This window comes from Streptopelia decaocto (assembly GCF_964273445.1).
Source record: "Streptopelia decaocto genome assembly, chromosome: 7".
NCBI classification, from domain to species: Eukaryota; Metazoa; Chordata; class Aves; order Columbiformes; family Columbidae; genus Streptopelia; species Streptopelia decaocto.
The window spans coordinates 35314605-35327471 of NC_138661.1; the positions used below are offsets into that span (position 1 = coordinate 35314605).

General features: G+C 41.6%; 1 protein-coding gene across 7 annotated transcripts in view; it reads left to right on the forward strand.

Annotated features, from left to right (window-relative positions):
* The first annotated feature begins 863 nt into the window (after positions 1 to 863).
* The window catches only part of GPHN (gephyrin), a 295329-nt gene continuing 283325 nt past the window's right edge, over positions 864 to 12867 (forward strand). For all 7 annotated transcript variants that reach the window (XM_082058023.1, XM_082058025.1, XM_082058024.1 and 4 more), the window contains exon 1: positions 864 to 962. In XM_082058023.1, the coding sequence (XP_081914149.1) occupies positions 899 to 962 (64 nt within the window). In that variant the 5' untranslated portion in view covers positions 864 to 898. The remainder of the gene's footprint in view (positions 963 to 12867) is intronic.

Consider the following 12867-nt stretch of genomic DNA (forward strand, 5'->3'; position numbering starts at 1 on the left):
GATCATATAGTTCAAGTAAGACAAAGATAACTGTTATGATACTAGCTTTATCTGAAGGCTGTGTAACAACAGTTTTAATCTCAGAGGTAAGGAGAGAAAGGAAGAGTGCAAAAACACTCTGCTGAGCCCTGGCGACTCAAAAGTTGTTGGGAAAATTCTATATCTCTATATTTCATCCTAACCAAAAGAAAGGGTGATTCCCATCATTGCTGTCTAGTTTTTCCCATTATCAGAGGTCTGAAGAATTGAATAGTTAACCCAGTGTTATCAGATGATGAAAATAACTTTGGATTCTGGGGACCAAGAGCAACTTGGCTGCGCACTCAAATCCAGCCAGACGACAGGAAGACCTACTGACCGTGTCTTTTCACAACTGGTTTAGCCAACCTCAATCCGCACCTCGGCTGGGCCGGGCAGTCCTGCCCTGCTCTTGCCTTGGGGCACGGTTTGGTACCAGCTCCCTGGCTCTGGCACCAGCCCTTGCACAGCAGTGCCGTCACCTGAGGGAAGGAGCTGTTCCAGGCGAAAAATGTAAAGAAAAAAGGTATTGGTATGCAGCGGTACCGAGGGGTATTCAGTGGTGCCCAGGGATACTCAGCGGCAGTAGAGGGTGATGCTGTGCCAGGCCGGCGGTGAAGGCAGACGGGGAGCGGCGGAGACTCAGCCGGTGCACTGGCTGGGCCGTGGGGGGTGAGGCAGCCCGGGCCGGCCGGCTCCACGGAGCTGCCCAGCACCCGGCTGCCCGTCGGCCGGCTTCCCGGCTCCGCCAGAGCGCCGCTCGCCTCGCCCCGCCCCTCCCGGGGTTGGCCCCGCCTCCTGGCCCCGCCTCGCTCGCTTTTTCTCCTCCCCCTTTGCGCCCCCACCGCTCCCCGTCAGTGCGGTGGCTGCGCCGGGAAACATGGCGTCGGAGGGGATGATCCTGACGAACCACGACCACCAAATCCGCGTTGGAGTCCTCACAGGTAACGGGCCGCGTCCGGGGACGGCGCCGGGGGGAGGCGGGGAGAGAGGCGGGAGGCGGCCGCGGCTCGGTGCGCGCTGTCAGGCTGCCCCGCGGGCTGCTCCGGTGGCCGTCTCCCGTGGTGGCGGTGGCGGCGGCGCTGCGCAGGGAGCCGCCGCTCCGCCGTGCGTGCGGTAGCCGAGGCCTCGGGCCAGGCCCGGGGACAGGGACGTGGGGGCGGCGCTCCGGCTGCCGGCGCCGCGGCGGGGAGCGTGTGTGCGGGGCCGGGCGGCGCTGGCCGCCTCTGCCGCAGGCGGGCGAGCGAGCGGGCTGCTGGGCGCCGCAGCCCGGGAGACTGACCTGGGAATAACCCACCTGCTGGGGATGGAGCGCGGGGGTGGGCGCCTACCGAAGGGGACGGGGGGCCGGGACGTGGCCGGGCTTCCTCCGTACGCGGCGGAGCTGTGAGTGCGAAGCCGTTTGATCGGGGAGCCTGCGGCCGGCTCAGGCTGCGGGGCAGCGGGAGCCAGGCCTGCCTTCCCCGGGTGGCGGCGGCGGGAGGCGGCCCGAGCTCCCTGCCCCGGGGGATGCCTTCGAGCGCGACTCGCTCCTCACGGCAGACACCCTTAGGATGACTCTTTCCCCTCCCCCTCCGCCTCCATGGCCTTTACTTTCGGGGGGGATACGTGTGCCTGCGTGCTTTCTGTTGGGAAGGGAAGGAGGGCATGTATGATGCTGCTGCTCATAGCGCTTGGTTGATCCTTTAATAAACTGCTGGCACATGACACGCGATGGTTGCACAGGATGGTTCCCAGAGCCGTAGCCGGTAGGTGTGTTGCAGGCTTTGGGGTTTATTCGGCTTTCGGGGGGGCGCTTTGCGGTTATTCCGGTGTGCCGTGGAGCTCGGTACTCCCGTGGAAGCGCCGTACGCCCAGAAATGGAGCCCCGAGCGGTTCGAGTGGATAAGGGCGTGAATACCGTTTCCAGTGAAGGAAGGGGCGAGAGATTTTAGTAACATTTTTGCGCGTCAGGCTCGGTAGCTTTTATCTGGAGCCTGGCAAGACGTGACTGTTCACGGTAAGCAGCGCTGCGAGCACGGTACGGAGTCGGAAGGTGTTTGCAGTGAAGGGGGATGTACTCATTGGAGAGGAGGCCTGGACATAACCCCAGAGTTATTTATTAAAACCAGCCGCATTTAACCCGAAAGTCCCCGTCTTACGCCTCCTTTGGAAACGGGTCCGTGCCCGCCGTGCTGGGGGAGCCGGTGTCCGCGGGCAGCGGCTGGGCCGCCCGGCGGGGAGACCCCGGCGGCAGGGTGGCGGGAGCCCCGGCGCGGCCTGCGCGCTTCCCTGGCCCGGGGCTGGAGGTGCCGGGGGCAGCAGTTCCGCCCTTTCTGCCAAGCGATTCGCTGCCTGCAAGGTTGTTTTAACTGTGAACCTCTAGAAAAGCACAACATAGTACAAGTGGAAATCCTTAGCGTTGCTTTAAAATCTTAGTCATATCCTTAATAAGGACAGAGCAGGTTTGGCCAGGTACGAAAATCAGATGGGGGGAGTTTGTAGCTTTTGTTTCTGAAAGCTAGGGCACACGTGCAGCTAATTGCGTACTGTTGTGAAAGTTAAAGTGAAGGAGGTGCCTGCTAACAGAATGCTCTTCGTGTATTTTTTACAACTTCATGCTGTGTAACTTGGATTATTGTTTTCTGTTGATCAGTGTGTTGTAGTAAGTTGCACCTGTAAATGTTCCCAGAATGCAGTACCAGGTACATACGGTGTTAAAATAATTTAGATAATCATTATCACAATAGATTTGGGTAATCTTTCAGAATACATAAGTTTTTATTTTGTACTATAAATCCTGTTTGAGTGCTATAAAACTCTTTTGATTTTGTATCATAATTTGCAATTCCATTTAGAAGAGCATGTGGCCTGATTTTAATTTTTTGTTTTTAAAGGAAAACCAGAAGGCATAAGCAAACAGAACACTTTTAGCCATTTTTCCTTTACACCTTTTTTCTTTTTTTTTTTTAATTGCAGGATGAAAATTTTGCAAATAATTATTTTTCCATTTTGAAAGGGGCTGCCTTGGTTTCCAACAATTTTCCTAGCCCCCTTTTGGTGTCTGTAGACATGAATTAACATTTTATATAAATATCTTTCTTTAGTGTCATGTGTTTGACTAAACTCAAATTATTTTCACTCTGGCATTTCCTTTAATCCCTGGAAGAAAATATTTGCACTTTTGATGGTTTGTACCCCTTAGTTGTTTCTGCTCTTTCGGCTGTGGAAAGACAGCAAATTTAAAAATTTCTGAATTTTTCTCATAGGAATTAACTAATAATTGCTTCCTGGCTGGTGTATGAAGGCATAAGTGTATGAACGGAAAGGTTAGGTATGAACACTGTATTTTGGTTTAATCATTAATCTGTGATCAGAAGTTAGTTAACACAGAGAAACAAGAAATGTGGGGCAGATAAATAAGTGAAAAGGAGGAAAAATGTCTACATTTTTGGTAAATGTTGGAGTATACGCATGCTTTGTCTGCAGTGTTGTGCATCTACGCTTTCTTACTAAAATATAAATCTTGACATAGAATTATTCTGATTGCCCCTTGCAAGCCTTTCATTTTTGGCATACCTCTAACAGAATGGTTGTTAATCAGGTACCATTGGAGTCATGATATTGAACCTGGATTAGTAAGTACAGAGTTTTGTAATGTGGAATTTGGTTAGAAAAGTTGAATCAATGTTGGGTCATCCTTCACTGGTGGTGACACTGGTAAAAGTTGTATAATCTGTGACCGACCTTGTTAGGCGAGCGACTAAACCGACCCTTGACTACAACCACCCAGAGAGTTCTGAACAATGTTGCCATGTGCACTAGCCTGATGGAAAAAGCAGGTACTTTGGTTGCTCTTTTATTTTGTCTTCCTCTCTGTCCTCATTTTCTTGTTATTCTATTCTCATTTTCTGGCCAGTAAGTATTTAGTATAGCTGTTTAAAACTTAATGTTCTGTTATATGTTTTCACAATATTCCTGATAAAAATTTGTCAAATTTGGGGTTGGCTAGTAAAGCTTCATTCAGTGTTTGACTGCTCTTGAGGAAGGTCTGTGAGAGTCATCACCAGACACAAACAGCTTTTTCTGTCTTTGTTCCTCTTTTTGTGTTGCTTCTTGCTTGTGGTGTGGGTGGTTTTTTTTTTGATCTCAGACTAACTTTCTTTTTGCAGTATAGTTTTACTGTATTTAGTATTGCTTAAAAAGTGGTGATATAGCTTTTCACCTTTATGAAACATTTTTACAATTAAAGGGCAGATCTGAAGTTCATAGTTGTAAAAGTTTTGTAAAACTTGTATTTGACAAACTTGGGGAACAAAATACTTGGGGTGTTGCTATTTGTTGGTCAGACTGGTTTAGAAACATATATGCTGTTGGTTTTCAACTAAAAATTCACATGCCTCTCTCCTACTTTATAAGGTACCTTCTCAGAACATTCCTCTAAGACTCATTGATAGTATGCAGATTGCAAGGTCTGTTTTCGGTGGTGATGCTCTTCATGTTCTTGACGTGCGTTGGAAGTTCTGGTTAACTTTCTTGTGGAGGGGTGTGGGTGGGAGGGTAAGTACTGACATTAAGTTTGCTTGGACTTATTGTCAAATTGCCTTAATTGTCTAAATGGAAGTTGAGTAGCTTTTTGCTTGTGATATGCCTTTCTCTCAAAAACTTGATCTTGTTGGGCACTCATCTTCAAAACATAGATTCAAATTAGTAGCTTTTCCTACAAGCCTTAGTTTTCTTCCAAAAGCTTAGTTCAGCAGTTAGTTCAGCAGATGAGTCTGGAAGTAGAGAAATGCTGTACTTCCGTTAAAGTGTTCTAGACTCTGAGCAACATTGATTTTTTCATCTTTCTCAACTGTAAGGCTGTCATAGTGTTGAGTTTATTCATAGAAAATGGATCTCCCTCTTTGCCATTTATAGCCATAAGTCTTAACAAAAGCTTTCGGATTTTTTTTTTATATGCCTATAATGAAAAGATTTTTTTTTTGTCTAGTGAATGTGATCCATACAGTTGTCCAGTGCTGAATAGGAACCTTTATGTTTTATATTTAAAGAGGAAGAAAGTCCTCTGCAGTTTTTGTTTGTTTGTTTTCGTCCTGCAGTGTGGAACAAAAATTTGTGACTGGAATCTCAATGATAAAACAGACTCTTTTACTTACAGTGTAATTTGCTTGCTATGATACTGTCTTTTGAACTGAAAGAATTGGAAACACTGGTGTTAAAAGCGTGTCAAGAAAGAGATCAGTTCCCAACTATACAAGAATGTTTTAATTCATACTACTTACCTAAGAAGTGGTTATTGATTTGGAGGTTTATGTGTTCTTGTAGAGCAGGGGTGAGAAGTTTTGTCTAATCAAGTGCTTCTTGATTTGGAGTTGACTTACCCAGATACAGCAGACAGACTCTTCCATCTTTTCCTGTGCTCCACGTCTGTAGTTCATGTTTAGCCGTACAGAGCTTATCCATTACTTTGTGCTTTCATTTACTTTTCTGGGTTTATATTTGCCCCCCTTCCTAGTGCAGCAGGAAAACTTTCTGTGCTACCTACCTTAAAAATCAGTGCTCATGGATTTCATGTGAACTAGCTTAGATCAGGGACAGCCTTCAGTTGGTTTGTTGGCTTCATTAACTGGACAATAGCAGAATATCTGATCATCAGTCCATGCTTTGGAGAGTCTAGCATACAAAAGCCTGATACGCAGATACAGAATTTCTCACTGTCAAGGATAATTTAGCTGTATCTGTCAGTTTGTTTTTTCAAGTAAGAGAGTAGAGCATCTTTGTTCAGAGGTACTTTTATATCATATTAAGATTTCACCCACAGCTTTTCTGAAAGTGCCTATCTTGAAATTTAGAACACATTTAAAACAAAGTTTGTGCAGTGCCTTTGTAAAGTGAAAGGTAAGATTTTCACTTTGCTGTTTAATTATCTGAGCTAAAAAAGTTTCTTTTGAATATGTGGTAAAATATTTTTTCTTATTCTATATGGTTGAAAAACTTTTGCTGATAAGGTCTAAAACTTTTTTTTTTTTTGAGATAAACAAGTATAGTTTTTGTTGTCTGCAGTTTGTGAGATTGATATTATGCAACAGGAGGACATAACTAAAAATGAGAACAAATTTCAGCTCTTGTTAGAACATTTTTAAGGTCTTGAAGTGCAGATTCTGTTCTGATATGTAGGTGAAGTATGCAAATCTTTACCTCTTGTATTGAAATGGTCTTATATTAGTAGTTTTGTGTATGACAGAATTAGTCCTGAAGGTTTGGCGGAATGCCTGAAAAAGTTGTTCCTGGAGAATAGGAGGGTAATAAACAACCATATGGGAAATGAGGAGGTAGCAGCCTTTTATATGTGGGATTTTTTTTTTTTTTTTTTTAGATAAAAAAATAGCATAGCCTTTTCAGTTATGTTTGTTTGGTTTTTTTAATCACAAAACAATTGAGAAAGCTAAGTTGAAGTTTACAAGGAACAGTAATTGCACAAAAATGTGCTTGGAAAAGGCTTAATTAGGTGGTTATCTTTAAAACGTCTTATTCTGCAAGCAAGAGTTTGTATGTGATGTTTTGTTGTTTTGTTTTCGTCCTAGTTTACTAAGTCCTATTTTATGCCTAACTTGTTTGTCAAGTGCAAAAAAAAAAAAAAAAGGTAGCATAAACAGTCAACAATAATATTCTGTGTACATTTTTCAAAATCAAAGCAAGACTTTAGTGTATTATTACCAGGTGGATGAATGATATTAACGGTATTTTGCAAGGAATAAAATGCATTGTCTGTTCCTCATACTGTGAGATAAATAACAAAACTTCCATTGGCTGACTTCAGTGATTAAGTGAATGTATGTATTAGCCAAATTGGTTTTGAGCAGTAAAGTGTTTTTTGATGTGAACCAAGACCTGAAAGAACTCACTCAATGTTAATATAGCTTCATATGTAAGCGAGTTACCTAGAACAGTAATTTGTAAGAGTTTTATACTTAATATGATATTCTTTATGTATTCAATGTACAAATTGTATTGCTAGACCAGTATAATAATATATTAGGTATTGCATGTGTATTTAGGACCACAACTACAGAAATATATGTTTCTCAGATGTACTTTTTCCTTTTCTAATTAAATTATCTCACTTATTATATAGTAGAGTGAAGAAGCAGAATGCGTGTGGGCTTTGAACTGGAATATATTTTGGGCTTTTGAGTACCTACTGTGTGGTTACGAAATTCTTAGTTTTCTTCTTTGTACTGTATATTGTAGGGAATTTAAAATAGATGTGGAATATTTTGCATTTGGAAAATCTTTCTTGTATGTATTTTGTTGGTTTTCCTCTATATCATATGTGACTTTTGAGACCTAAAAGTGGGAAGTAGATGTTTAAGTACACGTTGTGGTTTTGTTTGTTTTGCTGGTGGTTGTGTGTGTGATGGTGTTGTTTTTTGTTTTTCCTCCCTCCTTCTCCAGCGTATACTGTGGGGGATTTTAATTCATACTGAAATCTAAGAAGTTATTCAGAATTATTTTATGGGAAGCTGTAGGGGTGAAGAACAATATGCATTCTTCAGTAATTAAAATGAATTGCGGTGAAGTATCCTGCAGGTCTGACCCAGATGGGAGGGTTCCAGGATCTCTGCAAATGACAGAATAGGCAGATGTTGCCATCAAAAAAATAACACCCCCTTTTCTCTTAGCAAGCTGCTTTAATGCCCTGGGATGGGCCATTTAGGGAGGGATTGACAGAAAGGTCTGAGATTAAGTCTGTAAAGCCTTCCTCCAGTAATTCTTAAAGAGACACTGAATGTGGCACTAGTTAGGAATTTGGCAAAACAATAGTCTTCCACTCTGCTATTTCTTACCCCTTCCTGAAACAATTTTCATGGGATTATGGAGACAGACCAGACTGGAAAAGAGAAGATGTTGGTGTCAGGCAGGTATGTATCCTTTTACCTAGATACTTGCAAATCTCGTTTTAGGCAAGTTGGGCGGCAGTCTGTGTTCCTGGAAGAAGAAAATTTCCAGAAATTTAAATAGGTATTAGGTGGGTTCCCGGTGACATGGTGGTTTTGTGTGCTGTACAGTAGTGACACAGAAGTGCAGATGGTGAGAAACCAAAGGCTTACTATGTACTTTGTCAGGATCTTAATCTCAGAAAAACATTGGGAGAAAGCAGCAAGATGCCTAAAAGTAAGTATATGTGTGGTGAGGGAAAATGCCTGTTTTTTCCAGAAAAAGGAGAAAAATCAAAGATTAAGGGTAATAGGCATATCTCATTTCTTCTTTTTTTTAGCTTCATTTCACTTTTTAGTTGTCTGAATACTGAAAGGGAGACATTAAATAAGCCTACAGCAAATCAAGGATCCTAAAAATCAGTTTTCTTCGAAAAATAATCTGTAAATTAAGTACACAGCGGAAAAATGTTGTGAAACATATCTTTAGAAGATAGTGCAGGTACAAAGTGTTTCTGTAGATAATACTCAGAAAGCTCCAGAGATGTTGGGAAAATGTCACAGCAGATGCTCGTACGTGCGTAACTCCCTCTGGTTAAAACTTCAGCATTGCTGTTAGACTCTGATGTAATACTTCGAGGAAACTTAGAGAATATTTCAGAAGAAATGGTATACAAAGTGGAGGTTTTGGGGAATGTTTTTGTCATCTCCAGGTTTTTTTCCTACTGTCATTACAATGTCCTGAAATAATTCCTTCTCAGATGGTCACTCTAATGATGTTCCTTTGCCTTAGATATATATAGTAGATCAGTGAGGTAACTGCCTAGCTGCTACCTTTAGCTAAATCTAAATGAAAGTGCTTCTAGATATTGTAAAATGCACTTGATGGTAGGCTTTTTTAATGATCACTTTGATCAAACACACTGAAAAGTCTGGAGGGGGAATTTCTTTCCTTTCCAAAAACATTGCAAGGGATTCCAAACCATTCTGGACATGCAAACATTTCTTCTGGCATTTATTTAGCAAAATAAAGAGAAGAAGAATCAATTAAAAGGTATGTAGAATAAACCAGGAGACTTAAGAGGGTGCTGAGATTTTTGAGAGAAATCTTGTAACTTTTTCAGGTAAATGTGACTACAGGGTAGTGCTGTGTGGCATAACGCTCTGGACAGAAGGCAAGACATAGAGCTTCAGGAAGTTGGGAATGGTCACATTAGTAAGGTGTACACAGTTCAAGTTGGGTGTATATAAAGTGCTTCAGAATCTAATGCTATTCTGACATCTCTTTCAGGAACATGCTGTGTCCTTACAGTAGGGAGGTAAGCTGTAAAACCTGATCTTGCTAGTTAAATTCCAGTGAGGTAAGAATTAAACTATTGCTAGTGTCTCCAACATGCAGAGGACTTTCTTACCTGAATGAGACTCGGGCTTTTTTCCTAAGCATCAAGGATCAAAATGGAAACTCTAAAGTTCATGTTAAAAGCAACGGCTGAAAAAAGCAACTGCTGAGGATTTTCCTGTGATCGTTAAGCTTCAAGGGTGCTCACCTGCCTCTTCCTATTTCTGTATTCCGAAGGGTATAACCCTAGTTTTTGCACAACCATTTCAGTACATGACTTTTCTCTTTGGCTTGGCAGTTGATCAAAGAGAATTAGTGAAAATACTAGTTGTCGTTTCACCATTGTTTTGTCAGAAAAGGGTTCAGGACTTTTTTTTGAGTACTTTGATGAACAGAACATCCTTCTGGAAAAGGCATCTGAGGCATATTTCTGTATAGCATTAAACTGGGACATCATGGATTATCCTTAATATTAGAAAAATCTCTTAATTCCATGATGGCATGTCTTATATTTGGTTATTGTTATGTGTAAGATGCCGTGAGGGCTCATAAAATCAGAAAGGAGTTTTTAGATGCGAAATAGTAATAGTTTCAGTATTTTGTACCAGAATAGTAGCAGCTTCTGGTACCCTCCCCAATAATTTTAGCAAGTCTTTATAGTCAGGTTATTCCTAATACCCTTTTTTTCTCAGAACAAACGCCTGCTAAGAATGTTCTACCTGTACTTCGGCCTCTAGGAAGTAAATTCAGCTCTGCATATGAAAAATATGCAGACAAAAAACACTTTAAAATGTATGGCTGAGATCTCATTGGAATCGAGAAGGTATCTAGCAATTAGGGCACATTCAAGAGCTTGCTCTATGTTTAAGATATTGTGAAAACATCAGCCTGGAGCCATTTGAGGCAATAGCAAAGTATATAATTCATTCAATGCATAAATTTAAACTTAAACCCCTAGATACTGACAGTACAAGTAGCAGCCATTCCAGAAAAAAAAACAGGCAGATGTAAAAATTCTTTATATTTGGTTAATTAGGTGCTCTCTCAATTCTGCAACGATAAGTAGACTTTTAAAAATGTTTGCTTTTGTGTTGTACCTACATAAGCCTTTTGACTGTAATTCAGTAAGTTATTTCATTGTGATTCCATTCAGTTTAAGTAAAATCTATGTTAGGAAGTGGTACAGTGTAAGAAGTCATTTGTAGAGCAAACTGCTTAGTACTGGGGGCTCCATGTTCACACTGGTCATGGTGTTTTGCTTCTTACTAGCTCAAAATCCATGGAGTGAACTGGTTGGGAGTGCATTAGGCACACTCTGGGAGTACATCTTGTTTAGTTTTGTTCAGAATGTTTCCAGCATTAGTGCTTTGATCCTTCTTTGCAGTCCAAACTGGAGTATGCGGTCCATCAGGAGATTGCCTGAAAGCCACACTCTTGAAGCAAACCAAAGCACTAATATAGACACACTGTTTGCTTTTTCGTGCCTCCACAGGACTGTGTGTGCCTCCTACGGTTCTTGCGTGTGGCAGACAGGTCTTCCAGTGGGCAGCACCGAGGACACTTTCCTGATGGTGGAAAGTGTCTGGAAAGAAACTGCCTGATGGACAGTTCTCATGCATTTTGTGAGGCTGATGTGGGTGAGGGCATGTCCTTTGAATCTTCAGATATTTTGGAGAAAGTACCTGAAGAAGCGTGAGGAATTCCTTTTGTTAACTAGCCTTGAAATTACTCTTAAGCTAGCCTAAAGTAAAATTCACTAGTAAGTATTTAGAATGTCCAAAACTAGCCACACAATTACAAATTTTTATAAAAGCTTTAGATGAAGAAATGACAGAAAAAGCATGTTTACAATCATACGTCATTTGAACGGGCCCTCCCTGTACCTAGCTGACTTGTCTGTTAGGAAAATACATGCAGCACTTTGTCAGGGATTTTATCTTCCTACATTCACTAGATCTCAAGCTGTGTTATTCAGAAGTAATTTTCTTCTGGTGTACCATGCAGTCTGTTGTAACTGGTCACTGCTTTAGAGCTCAACAGGACTCTGTCCAGGTTTCATCTTATGCCTCATGGAATTTTGGGCATGGTTCTATCATCACTGTTGCTTGTTCATTCCCATGCTGCCATAACCTGTTGTGTGGCTGTGCAGGCAGGGAGCTGAAACAGACCTAACCTGCCAGAGAAAAGGGATCCTTTCCAGCTGAATCAGCTGTGATATCTCGTTCAGCACTGAGCTCTGCAGACTTCTGTTCCAGTAGGTGAATGGTGTGCAAGGCAAGCACTTTTTTTACCTTCACTGTGAAATTTTTTAGACTCTGTTCTTTCTTTACTACTCTTTTTTTTTTTTTTTTTTTTTTTTTTGAGAGAGAGAGAGATGAGTTTTCTGCAGCCTGAACAAATGGAATCAGCTTAGCGAGCGACATCAGGAGGGCCAGCGTGAGGGACGGACTGGAGTGCATAGTGGGGATAGATGAGGGTGGGACTTCTGCTTTCTGATCACAGCTCATGCAGATGTAATCATGTGTTGGTTATGTGTAGGTCACTTGTGTTAGTTTAGAAGATGGTCTCGACACTCCTTTATCAAACTAAGTATTGTCTCTTTCCTCACAGGTGTTGCTTTGTCAGGTCAGGTATCCTTTCAGTGATATTTGCTTGCTTGCCCTGATGGACAAGCAAAGACACGCCCTCCACTGAATAACAGGCAGAAAAAAAACATAGTGAAGGAAGGGGAGGATTTGCCCATTATAGGAAATTATTTTGAGGAGAGGGTAAGTGAAGATATATTTTCCCATTTTGTATGTAAGCTGCTTTGATTCATGTGAGTAGTAACTATATGAGTATAAAGGTTACGCCTGGCATTTATGCTTGTTGAAGAGCTGAACGTTAGGTAACTAGAAAAGATAAACATTAGACTTCTGCAGTATAAAATTTGGGAAAAGGTGAACAGTACTTTATGCATTTACAGGGAAATAGGTTCTCTTTTTATTTCTGTTAATTTTTAAAATAAAACCTTCAAACATTTAGTTTTTGTAACTTACTATCTTGACTACAGTATGCCTGACAGAACTAATTTGACTATATACATGTTATTTATAGAGACACATAAACATTTTTATATTATATATGAGATAATAATTGAAAGTGATATATATGTATATGAGAGACAAATTACCCATTTCTACCAGATCTCATTTGCTTTCTGTTTGAGAGACTTCTTTGACATCACTCAGTCATCTTATGTACACTCAGTGTAGTTTTTCTAAGCATATCTTTACCAGTCAAATGAGCTAATATGCTAACTGAGGATGCTAACCTGATGAGTACTAAATGGCAGTTGATACGCTATTGACTTATTTTTCTTTTGTTGGACACTTGTTAGTACACCAACTATTTAAAACATTTGCATGCCGATTTTCTAATTTCACTTTTGTCCTGCATACCTGCTTCTTGCTGACCTGAACAGAATCACTGCTTTTCCCTTGAATGAACTGTTGTTCATGTGATGGAAGTAACTGGAACAACCAGTCACAGACATCAGGTAGTTGGATAAGTCAGGCTTTGGGATTGTTGATACTTGCTTAAAAAGGGGAA